Raw genomic sequence first — 17,089 nt, 5'->3', positions numbered from 1 at the left:
ACAAGCGTACATGCACACACACGTACACGCACCCATATACATACACACATGCATACACCCACACACCCACATGGGCACACCTGTGCATACGCATGCATACACACACAAATATGCACATACATGCACACATACACATGCTTACGCACAAGCGTACATGCACACACACGTACACGCACCCATATACATACACACATGCATGCACCCACACACCCACACGGGCACACCTGTGCATACGCATGCATATACACACAAATATGCACATACATGCACACATACACATGCTTACGCACAAGCGTACATGCACACACACGTACACGCACCCATATACATACACACATGCATGCACCCACACAACCACACGGGCACACCTGTGCATACGCATGCATATACACACAAATATGCACATACATGCACACATACACATGCTTATGCACAAGCGTACATGCACACACACGTACACGCACCCATATACATACACACATGCATGCACCCACACACCCACACGGGCACACCTGTGCATACGCATGCATACACACACAAATATGCACATACATGCACACATACACATGCTTATGCACAAGCGTACATGCACACACACGTACACGCACCCATATACATACACACATGCATGCACCCACACACCCACACGGGCACACCTGTGCATACGCATGCACATACATATAAATATGCACATACACACATGCTTATGCACAACCGTATGTGCACACACACACACTGAACGCACAGCCCGAGGCCGGGCCTACCATGGCTCTGAGGTCCACGAAGGACGCGGTGGTGCAGTTGAAGAGCTCGGGGGGCAGCCAGCCCTTCTCGCCGCTGCAGTGTCGGACCGCGTTCCCTAGAGGACAAGGACAGACGTGTAAAACCCGAGATTCAGATTGTCGATCGAGGCCTGCTTATTTAACCCCCGACTGGGATGTCCCTAAACCCAGAGCCCTGCAGAGCGCGAGGAGTCCGGGCCCACGAGGCCAACGCGGGGGCCCCTCTTCCCGCAGCGGCCACGTCCACAGCTGCGCGGACGTTCACAACCAGGCCCTGCCGGTGCCCGGAAAACACAACCGCGCAGCTGAGCGCGCCCGTGAGGAAAGAAACCGGCAAGGCCGCTCGCCGAGGGCCAAGGGTTCCGACCGCGCCGGGAATCTGCCCCGCTGGGCGCCAGACGCCCCTCACAGCGCGGACACGGTCACCGTCCCACCTCACAGCGACCCCAACGCGTGAACAGCAAAGCCACTTGTCCGAGGCCCCCAGCCTGGGCGTGGCAGGGCCGGAGAGGGGCCAGGCCTGATTCTGGGTGTCGCCCCCTACGCTGTTTGTTAGCATGTCTTTGTTATGCCCTTTCCCTGTTTTGTCACTTACTGTTAAAGAAAAGTGACCTCATGTCTCCCCAGCACTTTGACTGAAGGCGTTTTTCCCCATCACGGAACATTCTGTGAGCCCCGAAGTCGGGGCTGGCTCTTCTGCAAGGACACACGCCTCAGCCCAATTTCCTGCCCTGTGGATGCCACGGGCCACGGACACTCACCCACAGATCCCTTGGGGCACGGCACCGCGGCCGGCTGCCCGAACTTGGTCTGCGGCCACCAGATGCCGGCCTCGAACGCTCTGGGGCACCCATTGTAGATCACTGGGGTGGAGAGGGAGGAGGGCGTCAGCACGGCCCAGCACGCATGCACGGCGCTCTCTGCCTGCACCCCCGCGGGAGGCCCGTCCCCACCGACGGACCCTCCACGTCGTCCCCGCCACCGCCGATGCCAGCACTGGGGAAGGGGTGACCCGGGCTCTGACCCCCAGCCCCTGCGGAGGGCCAGGTTTCCAGAAAGTCAAGAGAACACAGACACAGGCTGCCCAGGGACCCCCAAATACCTGCACACACACGCACACACATGCACATGCACACGTGCACATGCACACGCACACACATGCGTGCACACACATGCGTGCACATGCACACACATGTGTGCACATGCACACACATGCGTGCACATGCACACACATGCATGTGCCCAGCAGCCCGCCCCTGTGGTGTGACCCTTGGAGGGGTCACGGGGCAACTCGGACCTTCGCAGCCCAGCGTGGTGACCTCGGCGAAAGGGTTGTCGCAGCGGTTGCACTGGCGGCCGACGACGCCGGGCTTGCAGGCGCACTGCCCCGTGTCCATGTCGCACGCGCGGCTGTGGGAGCCGTGGGAGAAGCAGTCGCAGGGCAGGCAGGCGTCCTGCGCCGGGGGCTTGTAGTAGTTCTCCTGCGGCAGCCAGAGCAGCGCACGTGAGCCCCACGCCGGCGAGAGCCCCGGCTCGCAGGGCGCCGCTTCCCGAGCGGCGGGACCCACGCGCGCGCACGCGTGTCGGCGGTGAGCCGCCCACCTTCTCGAGTCCGCCCTCCACCACCTGCCCCGCCCGAGCCGGCCGCCTCGCGCCCGGCACAGACACGGAGAGCAGCTCTCCAGGGAAGCCCTGCCTCGCTTCCTGGCAAACCCCCACGACGGGCCCTTCCCTTCCTACTCGTTTCTAAAGGCAAGCGGAGATGCAAGCGGGGACCTCTGTCCGAGGACGGCGCTCACGGCCTTTCTCTTCTGAAGCCCTGGAAGGCGAGAAAGCCCTGAACGTGCACCATGGGCAGGTCACGGATGCTCCACGGCGTGTGCTCGGGTCCAGCGTGCCGGGTTTGTGCCCGACTCTGCCCTTACTGGCCCCACCACCCTGGCGGGCCCCTCGGCCTCCCCGGGGGCCCAAGCGTCCCCTCTGTAAATCGGGGCGGACTGCGACCCGGGCAGACCAGCGAGCAGCCTCAGGCCCCCGTGCCCGGCGGGTTCCAACCGTGTGGAACCAGGGTAGCAGGAAGCCTGGAAGGAGGCACTGACACAAGCAGCCACAGCTGGGAGGTGACAACGGGGTGACTGGCACCTTTAGGTTCTCTCTTGCATTTTCTATAAGTTTTGCTGAGAAAAAAAATTATGGGCAAGTTTTCTCCAGAAATACACCCCAGGGTGCTTCCTCCCTGCCGCCCACTGGTGCCGCCTACCGTGGCTGCCTGGCCACACGGGCTGGGCGGCCTGACACTTTTAACCTTTCCCTTGAGCGTTTCGGGACAGGAGTCTCGTTTGTCGCTGGAAGGGCTGTGGAGCCCTCAGACGTTACTGATGTCTTGGGACGGCACCGGAGGGTGCCCCTCGTGACAAGTGCCCCCCTGGGTCGGTGTTGGCCTGACAGCCCACGTCTCTCCCCAAGGGTCCTGTTACCACCAGACCTTCTGTTTGGGTTTAAAGTCACTGTGGCTTAACGACAGTTACGGACTCGATGATCCTGGAGAACACGGTGAGTTTCTAGGGGTCGAGGGGACAGGGTGTCCCGTGATTTCTGAGGAGGACACCCGCTCGTACTTGGAGACCACAGGACGGTGGGCTCGGCGCTGCACACAGGCTAGGACCGAACTCCCAGGGAGGGGCTGGGGGCCCTACTGAACCACGCAGCAACTTTTCATAGTTCAGAAATTTCTGTGGTCACAGAATTCCAGCTTGGTGAAAGACCAGGAAAGTGCCAACCCGGAGAACCGCACTGGTGCCCAAGATGAGCCAATCCGCACAGAAACCGTGGGGTTTCCTGTTCCCAACTGGGCGTCGGGCTGGGAGCGTGGGGGGGTTCTCACTGCACGGGAGGAGGGTCTAAACCAGTTCACGCAGTGTGCTCACAGTGCAGAGGTGAGTAGCAAGAAACCTAAGACCACGTTTGCACACGTGTGCGTACACCTAAGTATGTGTGCAGGTGTGTGTATGTGTATTTGGTGCCTGTGCAGATGCATGAGAGCATACAGGTAGGGGTACGTGTGGATGCGTGTGAGTGTACACAGACAGGTGTGTGTAGAGGTATATGTGTACGTGCACGTAGGCGTGTGCAGGTGTTCGTATGTGTATGTGTGTGCACGCACAGCCATCTCCCTGGGCTCACGGCCTGGGGAGTGTCGGGGGACACACTCCCCCCGTCCCCTGCGGGCTGGGCTCACCTTGCACTGGCACCGGCCGTTGGTCTTGTTGCAGTCGGGATCGAAGCCTTTGCTGACAGCACAGTGGCAGGGCCCGCAGACGGGGTTCCCCCACCAGCCTTTGGGGCACGGAAGGTCGATTCTGTTGGGAAAGACAGAGGGCAGATGGAAGGTCATGTGACCGCGCTTCCTGGAATGAGAAGAGGCTGCAGGGGGCATGGAGGTGGCTGCCCGGGGGACTCGCTGGGCCTGGCTCTGGGTATCTCCCCCCTTCCATGTCACGTGGCCTCAGTTTCCCTCCTACTGGCTCCCAACCCCCCACACCCCACGGATCAGCATGGCGTTGGCCGTTCAACGCAGCGGCGACAGCATCTGCAAACGCTCATGTCTGCATCTGCAAACGCTCATTACGCCTGGTTCCCACTGCTGGGCTGGCCTTTCCCGACCCGGCCAACTGCCCTGTGCAACTTCTCCCAGGGACCCAGGGTGCGTGCCAGAATGACGTGCCCGGCAGGAAGTTCCTTCCCAGCCTTCCCACAAGTGTGACATACATACACACATATACACACTCACACACACACACACCCCTCAGCAGTGCGCAGCCGCGAGCCAGGCACAGCAAACTCAGAACTGAGTGAACCCAGTTCTGCCTCCCCCAGCCTCCCCGAGCACAGGCCAGCAGACTGCGCAGACAAGCAACATCGCAGTGACGAGGCCAGGCCCGCCCTCCAAGGCGACGGCCACGTGGTGCACGAGTGACCCCCCCATTCCCACAAGCACCGCACCTGTGCAGCCCCCGAGAGCCCACCTGCCTGCAAAGGCCCCACCCAGAGTGCCCCACAGGCTCCCGCCTTGCTCATCCTGGCCAGGGGACTTCCCTCCGCTCAGCTGTCAGCCTCCTGTACTCACTTGCTTACCTAGCAAGCAATTATTAAGCACCAACTGTATACAAACCATGGACATAGAACAACCAGGCCAGAGTTCCTGAGCCCCAGGGGCTCCAGTCTGGTGTTTGCGGACCTGCGTTTGCAGCATGGGGACCCCAGAGCCTCCCCTCTCCCCCAACAAGCCCTGGTGCATCTGCAATGCCGGGCCCCAGGGACACCGAACTGGCCTCCTGGCTGCTCCTGCCGCGCCAAACCGCATTCTACACAGCAGCCGGGGACCTCTGAGACCCAGGGCTGATCCTGCCACTTCTCTGCCAGGCCTCTGCGGCCTCCACAAAGCTGAGTACTGTGCCCACCCCCACCCACCCAGGGCCTCTCTGCCTCCCCAGACCAACTGCCGAGTTCTTCGGACCAGCCTCATCCCATTGCTCCTCTCCAGCTCTGCCCTGGTGGTTTTGCCCCCTGGCACACCCTTTCCCTTCAGCCTTCCTGGCTCCCACCTTCCTCTGCACTCCCAGGGCACTTCTGCTAAGTGCTCCCTTGGATCAGGTCTCACTGACACCCTAGTGTGGAGTGTGCCCATCTTCCCCCGGGATCACCAGCCCCAGGGCACGGGCTGCTTCCTGCTTGCGGGATCCCAGCCGGGACACAGCCCGTGCTCTGGGCTCCCTGGACAAAGAGCAGAGCAAGGGTCCCTCCCACATGGGCCACCAGCAGCTGAGGACAAGGAGCCACAACCCCACCCCTCCTCCAAAGGGGCCTGAGTCTTGGTTTGCAAAGAACCAAGCGGCTTCACCTCGGAGAAGGCGACTCCTCTGTAATCACGGCACACCTGCGCTCCCCGCGCAGCGACCCCCTAGTGCGCAAATGGCACCCGGGAGCCCGAGAACATGCTGGAGTCTCGTGCACGTCAGAGACCCACTGACAAGACAGCGGGCGTGTCCCCTGTAAGTGACACCCACCTTCCTACATCTCCCCGCACCTGTCTGCCTTGGGCGCAGCAGGGTCCCCTAAGAAATGCGAGCCGCCCTGCCCGTTTCCGGGGTGGACGTGCCGATGGGGTGAGCCCGAGACGCCCAGTTTGATTCTTGTTCATTTCATGCCAAATTTGAAAAAAAGATACGCCCCCGTTTATCCAGAACCACGTGCATCTTTGGGTAAAAATAACGCAGAGAAGACAGCGGCGCGCGGGGAGGAGTGGCCGCGGGGTGCGGGGGCCTCACCTGCTCTCGCAGTAGCGCCCGTAGTGGCTGGGCCCGCATGCGCACTCGTAGCCCCGCGGGGAGCCGGGCGCGCGCACGCAGGCCGCCACGTGCTCGCAGGGGTTCAGGTGGCACGCGTCCACGCACTTTCTTCCGAAGTAGCCTGTGGGGACACGGCCGGCATCATGCCCACCCAGAATTTGCAAGAGCCCCCTACGTCAGCTCCCCTCCCCCTGCCGCTTTCCCGGGACCCGCCTTCCGTGGTGCTGGGGGGGGGGGGTCGGGGACGGGGCTCCCGGTCATGGGACACACACGCAGGGAGGGGGTGGGGCGTGGCGGTGCAGAGCAGAGGGCGCCCCGGGACGCCTGGGGCACAGGCACCAGCCTAGGGTGACTCCACACCCCTGAAAAAGTCAGAGGAGACCCCCACATGCATGGCTTTTAAAATGTGCTCTTTCCATTAATTTTTTGCTGATCTCATCGTGCGCAATGAGGATAAAGGCCGGAGCGTCCTCGTGCCCTAGACGAGGAAGAGGACGGGGACCCAAGGTGGGAAGAGAGGCCCCTTATAAAACAAGGTGCAGGCGGCACAGAGTGCAGAGAGCCGCCTGGGGAAGGGGCGCCCTGACTTGGCACCCCCTTTTTTCCTCCCGTATTGCAACCACCACGGGCAGCGCCACTGCTGCTGGGCGCCGGGGGCGGGCCCACCTCTGTCGCAGACGCAGGCGTAGCTGTCCCAGGCGTCCTGGCAGCGGCTGTGCTGGGGGCAGGGGCTAGAGGCGCAGGGGTCCTCTACCTCACAGCCGTCCTTCACCCTGACCTTGAGGGCGTCGTTCATGTTCAGGGTGGCGACGTTGGTGGCTGTCTCCCCCATCCTCACTCCCTGAGTTAAATGAAGGGCGTCCAGACTCAGTTCTGGGGCGTCGGGGCTAGAGGAGCCCCGGAAGGTCAGTGAGGGACAAGGGAGCCCCAAGATCTCTCTGGTCCCTTGTGAGGTGTCTCCCACGTGATGCCGAGTTGGTCTACAGAGCTGGGATTGCTGGGGCAGCTCCTCTCTCCCCCACAGCCTGGTGGCGGGAGTGCAGGGGAGAGGGGGGGGACCTGGGCATGGAGGGGGTCGGGAATCCCCTGGGGCGAGGGGGTGGCAGTGGGAGGGGGTTGTTTCTCTGCTGCAGGCAGAGCTGCTCCATCGGTGGCTTGCTGGGCTGCTGGTCACGCAATCCAGGGGACAGCATGGGCCGTCGGGGTGAGCGTGCAGGGCTGGGGCAGGTGGAGGAACATGGGGGGCCAGGGGCGCCCCCGTGGGGGGTGGGACTCCGTGAAACAAACAACGTGTTTCCTCCTGAAAACTGACAGGTGGACGGACTGGACCACCTGCGGCACCGGCCCAGCGCACCTGCGAGGGGCACCCGCCCGGCCGTACCTGCATGCAGCCCCGGAACCCACGGCGCACGGAGACCTTGTCCTCAGACACGCCCCCGACCATGACGCTCTTCATCTTCAGCCCAGGAAGCTGGTTCCCGATCTGCACCGTGTTCTGTGCAGGGAGAGGGGAGATGGGCAATGGGGCCACACCCGCCACCTGGAACACCTTCCGGCTGGGAAGAAGGTGCTGGAAGGCTACAACAGTCGCTTGGACAAACTCCCCAGAGCCTGAGGGCATTCCGGCCTCCAAGGAGGGCCCTGGCCAGATGGGTGGGGGAGGGGACCAGGCTGGAGGACAGACATCCACACCCCAGCCCAGCAAGGTGGTCTGTGGGGAAGCGCGGGTGATCTCCACCTCCATCACGGGGAACCACTAGAGACCCCGTGTGACAAAGAGCCCAGCAGACCAGGAAGACGGCAGCACTCGGAGACACCCCCTTTTGTTAACACTGTGGGAATCTAAGAGTGCCTCGGCCAGCACACACCCCTAGAAGGGCGGTGCCTGGAACACAACGGCCACTTGTGCCCAGAACCATCGTGTAAGCCGAGCCTCGGCTCGGAGAGCTCCTGGGAATCACAGGTAGCCCCGTAAGCGTGGGGGCGTCTCACGAAGATGTCTCGAGTTACCTGGCTGCAAACCATGGAAACCAGTTTGGTCCACCAAGCGGTTCTGAGTCCGCCGTCGGGAAGGCCACCTGCCTGCCTGGACAGGTGCACCCCCCCAGGTGTCCCACTGCCCTCTCCAGGACCTGGTCTCGCTGCTGCCCGGCGTCATACCCCAAGAGCATGCACGGGTCCCTGCATCTCTGTCCCCACTCCAAAGGCAGGGTGCTGAGCTCAGTCGTTGCTCGAGCAGCCTTGCTCACAGCAACGGCTACTGGAGCCGCCGACGGCACCACGATGGGAAACACTGACAGGCAAAGTCCAGCTCCCGCCTGCAGGAGCCGACTGTCCTGTCGTGGCTGCGACACACACACCAGCGACCTCAGCACAAGGTAGGACGTAGGCCCCAAACTCAGGGCTGCGGGACAGACAGTGCGGCTCCCAATCCAGGCGGTCGCTGGCACATGGAGGGGTCGTTCTGCTTTCCCGTGGGCCTGGGGAAGGGTCTGTTCCAAAGGGTGTGCAGGGGCCAGCTCACCTGGTCCATCCCGTAGTCCAAGGTCATGACCGCCAGGTACTTGATGTCCTTGCCGTCCTTGGCACTCTTCAGCTCTATCAGCAGGTGGTGCCACGCCCCGTCGGTCACGCGTGACCTGGACAGCCTCATGGAGGCCACGTCGGCCGGGCCGTGGGACACCTCAAACTGGACGTAGCTGTTCAGGATCTGCAGGACAAGGACGGCCACACCTCGAGTCGGCGCAAAGACAGCGAAACAGAGAGTGCTCTGCAATCGATCACTCAGGTGAGGAAGCCACCTGGCAGACCCACGATGCCACGCCCGATCAAAGACGGGTCTAAAAATCAGACAAAGTTTTAATTTGTTCTTCTTGCCTTCAGCGCTCATCAGAATTGCACACCTTAGTCTATGCTAAAAAGTATCCAATTTTTGACAGAGATCAGAGGGGAGGACCGAGAACAAACCCCGTTAGACTTTCGGGCACTGGAGGAAGCACCACCGACTCGGGTGCCTGCTGTGCTCTCGTTCTTGGAAGTACGTGTTACACTTTAGGAGACAAGAGTCAACCCTCCGTGTTTAATTACATGTCTGAAAAAACAAAACAGCACTGCAACTGGCCAAGATATATATTTTAAAATAACGTAGCCAAGGGCAATGTCAGGGTTTTAGAAGGACTGGGCTGTGGGACCAACCCTCCTCTTGAAAAGACTACAAAAGTGAGACAAAACAGTAAAGAATATATGCGGGAAGGCACTTGAGTGGCTCAAAGCAAAACCGAGTTTCAGGGTCATGACTCGGGAGAAAACGGAAGCCTGCAGAGGGGGGCTGTGGCCCCAGGGTGCTCGGCCGGTTCTGGAAGACACGGCTGCGGCAGAAAAGCTGAGTGCAGCTTCCCAGGCACACGGGACGAGGGGAACAGGAGTTCAAGCCTGCCGAGGGTGGGGGGCATCTCTAGTGCCTTGGCTTTGGGTTGGGACCCTGCGGGGCAGTACACTAAGAGCAAACGAGAAACAGGCGGGCCCCCGGGACGGGAAGCCCAGCTTTGAGCCATCTCGGTCCGTGACCGTGTTGAAGCGTGCTGGGAGGAAGTGCACGCAGCTGGCTGCCGGAAGCAAACACGCAGCACACGACACCCCCATCCTAGTTTCAGGTTCTAGTTTTTCAGTACGATGTCCAGCTCACGATCAAAAATAACCGAGCCCAGGATGAGGAGACAAGACAGTATGCTTGAAAACCAAGAGAAGTGAGGAAGAGCGGAAACAGACCCGGGGGGCACTCAGATATCTGAACCTGGCACAGACTTTGAAATGACAAGGAGAACCACAAAACTTGAAAGGGAACAGATTCAGGTGACCACTGGACCCTTGTTTTTGGGTTTAAGCGTTACATTTCATGAGATAAGAGTCTATCGTGTATAAATACAAGTAATAAAAATCAGAAAACAAGATTGTAACTGACCTAAGATACTCATATTTAAATATAACTTCAACTAAAAGACAGAGTGCATTAAAAAAAAACAAAAAACTATTAACACACGGCTTAAAAGATACACATGAAACATAAAGATATGGAAAATGTTGAAAGTAAAAGTATGGAAAAAGCACGTCGTGTAAACACCAAACAAAAGAAAACTGGTATAGCTATGTTAATATGAAACAAAGTAGACTCCAACACAAAAAACATTACCAGAGATAAATGAGATTTTCATAATGGTAACAGTGAATTTGCTGGGAAGATACAACAATTCTAAATTGATACGCACCTAATAACACAGCCTCGAAATCTATAAGGCGAAAACCAACAGATTATCAAAAGAAGGAATAGATAAATATGCAACCAAGTTTGGAGATTTGTATTTAACTTCCCTCTCCCGTGACGGAGAAAACAACAAAAAAAAAACTCCATAATGATGTAGAATATCCGAACATAACAGTTGACGAAACTCACCTACCTGCCACATACAGAACGCGACGTATAACAAGTGCAGGGTACGTCCTTTCCAGGCACACAAGGAGCATTACAAAAACGGACGAGATCTGGGCTGCAAAGCAAGTCTCGGCGCTTTTCACAGCTACGAAACCATCCAGAGTGTGCTCTGAGGTTCGGCTATGCTAGAAACAATACCCAAACCATTTGCTAGAGAACGCCACCCGTGGGCTGACTCAGAAACATACTTCTGAATGCCCCACAGGTATCAGATAAATGACGGAAAATAGGAACCAGTTTTTAACTGATTGTAAATGTAACTAAAAACGTACTTTGATTTTTGGTCTCTACTGAGAGTCGTTTTAAGATAACTTTTCACTGTTTTACATTTTGTTTCCTCTCGCACTACAGCGGTTTAAATCAACCCATTAACTTCCCTCGCCCGTTCTCTTCCATCGTCCTTGCCAACAAAGCTCCGAAGCAAGCAGATCCACGATAAAGATGACGTCATGTCTACAAACAAAAGCGCTATCTGCAGAACGAACGCCAGGACCCCGGGCAGTGACTGCCTCCCACCGTAGGTCTGTCGCTGGATTTAGGAGAGGCAATCAACAACAGCAAAGTTATCCCAGGTGACAATGCAGGTGGATTTAGGGTGACTAAGAGCAATTATCCAAATTGCCTGGGCTGCAGGATGACGACGTAGCCTTTTCTGGTCCACCGTGGGGACATGCCAGGAACACCCAAACCTCTGCACCATAGAACTCATGGGGCCTGCAGGTGGCCTGCAAGCTGAATATGTCAAAAAGAAGAAACCATCTGGAACTTTCCCGCAATGCTCAGCCAACCAGCCTCTGGGAACTGCCCTGTGGGACCTCTGGGTGCCCACTGGGGTCTGTAGGGTCCCCTCCAGGCCACCACTCCAGCCACCCAGACTCCCACAGGGAGAGCTGGCTCTAGTCCCTGGCAAGAAAAAAAAAAACAAAACACCTTAACATTTGGATGAGCCGCCCATAATGTAATCACTCACACAATTCGGGAGTTTGTGTTTCTCGGTGCTGTTTCCACCGAAGGCGGGCGTTTTCCTACAGAGACCCCACTGCCAAATGACAACCTGCGAGCTCCAATTCATCACCTGAATTGAAAACAGCCAATTTAATTTGTTCCGACAGTAAAACCCCACAGAGAAAAACGCCATCCCCGAGCAGAATCGTGCTCGCCAAGTCTGGGCCCAGCGCGACCTGTCGGGACTGCCTGGCAAACTCAGGAAATTACGAGCTAACGAGGGAAACAATGACAGCTGTAATTATCCTGACGTGCACGCCGCACCCTCCCCGCTCCAACTGAGCCCGTGCTGGGAAATGCTCCCGAGCCGTAACGTGGGGAAGGACAGCGGTGTCCTGCCTGGGCTCTTGGGCCCCACCGCTCCTCGCCTCGGGGGCCTGTGCTGCCTGACCTGCTGAGGGGTCTGCACAGCCCGCTGATGGCACTCGGGGTCCCGCCCCTGCCGGCCTCCCACAGGAGCCCACGGCGCAGGGAGGTGCCGGCCCTGCTCTGCCCATCCCCCACACCAGTATCAGACTCAGCCACACAGGTGCCTGCGGACGGGCCGTCCACAGGGCCGACAGGAGAGGGGCCGTGGCCATCCCAGGAACCTGGGCAACGAGTGGACCATGGAACCTGGAGTGCAGAGTCCCCAGGCCTCAGTTTCCCCAGACCAGGAATTAAGTCCACTCTGCACTGAGCAAAACAAGAAGTCCCAGGGCCCACGGGAGTGAAGGAAATGAGGAACAGCTCTACAAGGATGCACAGGTGACGGCAGGGGGGACCGGAGGCAGCTGCTGTACACCTGTTGGGGCCATGCTAGGATGGCGGGGCGCACGTTCCGGCGTGGTCTGGCCCCAAGGCGAGAGAGGAGGCTGAGCTAAGGGCAGCAACTCCTGTGACGAAGGGAGGGAGCCCCAGGCTCACTCGGTTGGAGACGATGAACCACCTGGGTGAAGGACGTCAGTGCCACTCTGAGCCCTGCGCACCCAGGTCTCATCACAAATACAGACACACAGATACACACACGTACTCAGACACGTGCACACAGACATGCATACACAGACATGCACACACACGTACACAGACACACTGAGACACACGTGCACAATGACATGCACACATACACACAAGAGACATGCACACATAGACACAGACACATGCACACACACACATATACATACTTGGAAAAAAGCCTAGAAGCAAGGAAGGAACAACCCAGTTACAGAATTCCTTCGCATCGAGACGAAGCACCTTGCTCAGGGTGACTCCCACAGGGCACTCCTGAGCGTGGGGATGAATTAGGTCTAAGGAGTCACAAAGGGCACTTTTTAGGAGGGAGAACCAGCTGGTGTGTCTTAGAGCTTAGCCCTGGTTGGACAGGGTCCCAGACCGCAGGGTTTACAGGACAACAAACATCTGTCCCTGTAGATATGCAGGCAGGAGGGCGAGCTGCAGGCGTGGCACCCACGGGCCAGAGTCTCCCACGTTTGCAGATTCTCCGAACCCCAGGCCTGGGAAGTGGGACTCCCTCCGCCTGACCTCCCGTAGAGACTGCCAGAGGCGCGGGGCAGCCGGATGAAAGTAGACCAGGACTTTTTTTTTTTTTTGCAAATTAAAGGAAGTTTTCATTGTTTCTCAAATGAAATGTCCATGGAGCTTGGAAGATTCTGTGAGTGGAAGTTATTTGTGACACAAAAAACCAGAGAATGGAGTGCATTAGAATAATCTTTTGTAAGTTTTTAGCAACTCTCATCTCATGTGTCAAACACACACACACAGTAAAGACCAAGAAGAACACACGGGGAAGGGCCACACCGGGGCCTCCAGGAACCTCCATGCCGGGCGGGCGCCCCCTTGTTGGGGACTGATGTTATACTTTCCTGGTTTAAGAATTAAATTTAGTGAGTAATGTGCGTGCTCTGCCCAGAGTGTTTGAGAGTAATGTGTTCCGGACCGGGTCCTTGTGACAAACAAGGTTGCTGCCTAGAGGCATAACAAAGGACCTGAGTTTATGCACTAAGGCAAGGGATACCCAGCCCCACGGCAGTGGGGGTCTGAAGGCCACACGATAAACACATTGTTCCTAGGATTGCTGCTTAGCCCCATAAGATGGCTGGTTAACCGTGACTGCCTTGCCCAACCTTGCTAATCTCGGTCCGTGATCTATGCCTGGCAACCGCCTGGACACCTTGAGTCAGGGGACATCTGTGTCCTTAGGCTACTGTGTTCTGGAATTTTTGGCCATTGCTGTAATGCCTGGGTGGTCACGTATAAGGAACTAACTTTGATTTTTTAGTGTATAAAAATAAACTGACCAGTGCATTCGGCACTTGAGTCATGTACTGTCTTTGTGTGTCTGTGTCTTTCTTTTGTGTTCTGTGTTCATCCTCCTCATCCCCCTTATCCCTGCTCATCTCCCGGAGGGAAGAAAGTGCTAGAAGGACCCCGGCGGGACTGTGCGGCTGCGCTGTCATCCCGCGCTTTTCCCGCCACCAGCGCTTTTCCAGACATGACTGCGCCGCCACTTGAAAGAGCCGCTCAGGGTCCCCCTGTTCCACTGGAGAAGCCGGGGTGCAGGGCGGGCCTCCCCGGAGGAAGCACCGGTGCCTGGGCCCACCCTTGGGCGTCCACCTGCCCCGCAGGTGCTCCGGGGGTGGAGTGGGGCACGGGGTCCGCTCACCTGCAGCTGGAGCCTGGAGGACAGGCCGGCAGTGGCCTCCATCAGCACGCCGTCCTCCTTGCGGGTGCGGAACATGAGCCCCAGGTACCAGGGCACGGAGATGGTGATGTCCAGGTCGCTCCAGGACACTATGCTCTCGCCGCTGAAGCGCTGGGGGTGGGGCATGGCTGCGGACACAGGCACCCCCAGGATCAGGCCTCTGAGAATCTCGTTCTGCCCCCGGGGAGGGGGACGTGCCCAGGGAGGGGGGTGTCCTGGGCCTTCTATATTTTAATGCAAAGGCTGGTCTGAGACGTCCATCTGTCTGTCACCCGCCCTCTGGATCCAGCAGCCCCGGGCCCTGCAGAAGCCCACTCTGGGACCCGCACATCGTCCCTGGGACCCGAGGTAAAGCCCTGTGGGCTCCCACCCACAGCCGGGGGAGGCAAGGGGCTTTCTGGCTGGACGGGAGGCAGTGGGGGGAGGCTTGGGGCCCTGGGCTCAGCAGATGGGGCACCAGGTACAGGCCCTGCCAGCTACCTGTCCTGCTCCACACCTGCGGGGCTGGAAAGTCTGGGACAGGAGCAGGGGGTCTGCAGGGGCGGCCCTTGGAGAGGACGGTGAGAGTCTGTAGTAAACACAGTGCCCCGCCAGAGGCTGCTGGCCCCGGAGGGGAAGCCCCTCACAAGTGGTCCCAGGGACCCCAACGCCCACGAGCAAGGCCTCCCGGGCCGCCAGGCGCTCACCTTGCTCACAGTTCTTCCCGCCGAATCGGAGCGGACACTCGCAGAGGTACGTGTTCCACCTGCTGACGCAGGTGCCCCCGTTCTGACACCAGGTCCCGTCACAGAAGTTCCGCTGAGCAGCACAGCCTGAAAACGCACAGCACACGGCAGGGCCTGAAGGGCAGGGACCGTCCCTGGTCCCAGGTGGGCCACCAAGAAGGTGGCCAAGCCCGAAAGCCTGGGGCAGCAGTGAGGACGTGAGGCCTGGGACGGCCCTGGACCCAGGCCCACATCAGGAGACGCCAGGTCTCCAGGACATCGCAGCGGGGGGCCTGGCCATCTTGGGGACATGTGGACGGTGTGTGTCCCGGACTGGCTGGCCCAGCAGTGCCACGGCAACCTGCAGCGAGCCCGGACTCTGGGCTCCGCTCCCAGGAGCCGCCCACAGCTGGGCACAAATCTTCTAGAGAAAAGATGGCTCCCAGGGATGTGCTCATGGCCCTCTCCCACGTGGCCGCCCCAACCCTCTGGCCGCCATCACACCTGCCCTGGTGCCGTTGTTGGCGATGAATCCAGCCATGTCCACGTTCTTGCCATCCACCGACAGGTTCCGCATGCAGCCCACAAACTGCCGGTTGTGCACCGGGAAGTCCTCCGGCAGGTTGGGGACGCCCCCCAGAAGCAGCGGCCCCGTGAGATCCAGGGACCTGGGGGGGACAAAGCCGTCCTCTGTGACGTCCCCGTGGCAAGAGGCAGCCGTGGGCTCTGCCGCCAGAAACGCATCGGTGACAGAACAGGGAGCGGGGCAGGCGGGCGGAGGCCAGAACCAAAGGCCGACCCTGCCGCTGGGGCCACCGCTGGCTCTTCAGGCCTCTCTGTGCCTCAGTTTCCTCACACTTGAGTCATGTCTCGGCACGCTGGACGTTTCAGTTAACCAGCGACCCCTCACGGAGTCCTGCCCGTCCCGGGGCCAGCCCATACCTAAGCGGGACGGGGAGCACAGCGCTGCCCTCCACGATCCTCCCGAGAAAGGAGTGGGTCCTCCGGCCGGCTGTCGCGACCCTGGGGTCAGCCCGGCCACTCCCCGCTTTGACACATACCTCTAAGGGGACTTATTCTGGAAGGTTCCAACACGTCAGAGGGAAGGCGGCCCCCCTAACCACGGGGAGTCTGACTCCAGCCTGCACTGGGGCGCTGGGCCCAGAGTGCCCGAGTCAGGGCCTCGCTGGGAAGGCGGCACGGGGACCCCACGTGCGGGCGCGGACGCCCAGCCCAGCCCACCCCGGGATGCTCACTTCTTGGAGCCGCTCTGCGTGCCCTGGGCGGCACAGCTGTAGTTCCCCACGTAGCTCCCAAAGCGCACGGCCACCGCCGTGTCACAGTCGTCCACCGTCACCACGGCCACCTTCTCCCCGGACGGCCCGTGGGGCAGGCCCAGGCGGCCGATGTTGGGCTGCGGGAGAGAAAGCACAGATGGCGTCGGCGTTTTCCCCACCCGGGACCCCCGCCCCGCACGTCCCCCGCGGACAGCGGCTGGGGGAGGAGGGGCCGGGAGCCCCAGGCCGTGTTTCAGATTAGCTCCCCAAGCCAGCTGTGCTGGGTTGCACGGTGTCCCCACAAATCTCTGCCCCTCCCAGGAGGAGCTGGGAATGTGGCCTTATCTGGAAACGGGGCCCTTGGGGGTGCAATTAGCTAAGATGAGGTCGCCCCCGAGCAGGGTGGGCCCTAACCCGAGGTGACTGGTGTCCTTTAAGAGGACAGGCACAGAGACACAGAGACCAACACCGAGTGACAGCGGAGGCACACGCCGGAGCCACCGTCTACCGGCTGTGGAACGCCGAGGACTGCCCGCCGCCACCAAGAGCTGGGAAGAGGCCGGAAGGACCCTCGTGATGAGCCTTCAGGGGGCAGGGCCCTGCCCACGCCCACACCTCAGACTTCTAACCTCCGGGAACCGGAGAGACAAAGCCTGCTGTTTAAGCCGCTCAGTCTGCGGCCCCTGTCCGGGCGGCCAACCCCAGAGCCCCAGACCCCTCCTTGTGCACATCTGTGCCATCGTCCCCACACCGCGACTCCTGCTCACCCCACCGCGTGTTTCT

The 17,089-nt window shown here is 59.6% G+C and overlaps 1 protein-coding gene across 1 annotated transcript in view; it reads right to left on the bottom strand.

Moving 5' to 3' along the window:
• Nucleotides 1-17,089, bottom strand: part of CELSR1 (cadherin EGF LAG seven-pass G-type receptor 1) — a 150,194-nt gene that overhangs the window by 26,081 nt on the left and 107,024 nt on the right. The window contains exons 6-17 of the mRNA XM_012756954.2: nucleotides 16,286-16,443; nucleotides 15,534-15,697; nucleotides 15,012-15,137; nucleotides 14,287-14,453; nucleotides 8,655-8,840; nucleotides 7,512-7,625; nucleotides 6,797-6,971; nucleotides 6,110-6,251; nucleotides 4,021-4,141; nucleotides 2,080-2,263; nucleotides 1,544-1,645; nucleotides 765-859 (exon numbers count right to left, since the gene is read on the bottom strand). Of these exons, the coding sequence (XP_012612408.2) occupies nucleotides 765-859; nucleotides 1,544-1,645; nucleotides 2,080-2,263; nucleotides 4,021-4,141; nucleotides 6,110-6,251; nucleotides 6,797-6,971; nucleotides 7,512-7,625; nucleotides 8,655-8,840; nucleotides 14,287-14,453; nucleotides 15,012-15,137; nucleotides 15,534-15,697; nucleotides 16,286-16,443 (1,734 nt within the window). The remainder of the gene's footprint in view (nucleotides 1-764; nucleotides 860-1,543; nucleotides 1,646-2,079; nucleotides 2,264-4,020; nucleotides 4,142-6,109; nucleotides 6,252-6,796; nucleotides 6,972-7,511; nucleotides 7,626-8,654; nucleotides 8,841-14,286; nucleotides 14,454-15,011; nucleotides 15,138-15,533; nucleotides 15,698-16,285; nucleotides 16,444-17,089) is intronic.

This window comes from Microcebus murinus, chromosome 10, assembly GCF_040939455.1.
Source record: "Microcebus murinus isolate Inina chromosome 10, M.murinus_Inina_mat1.0, whole genome shotgun sequence".
Lineage (NCBI taxonomy): Eukaryota > Metazoa > Chordata > Mammalia > Primates > Cheirogaleidae > Microcebus > Microcebus murinus.
Note: the sequence above shows the minus strand (reverse complement) of the source record. Positions and strands in the feature narration are given on the sequence as shown.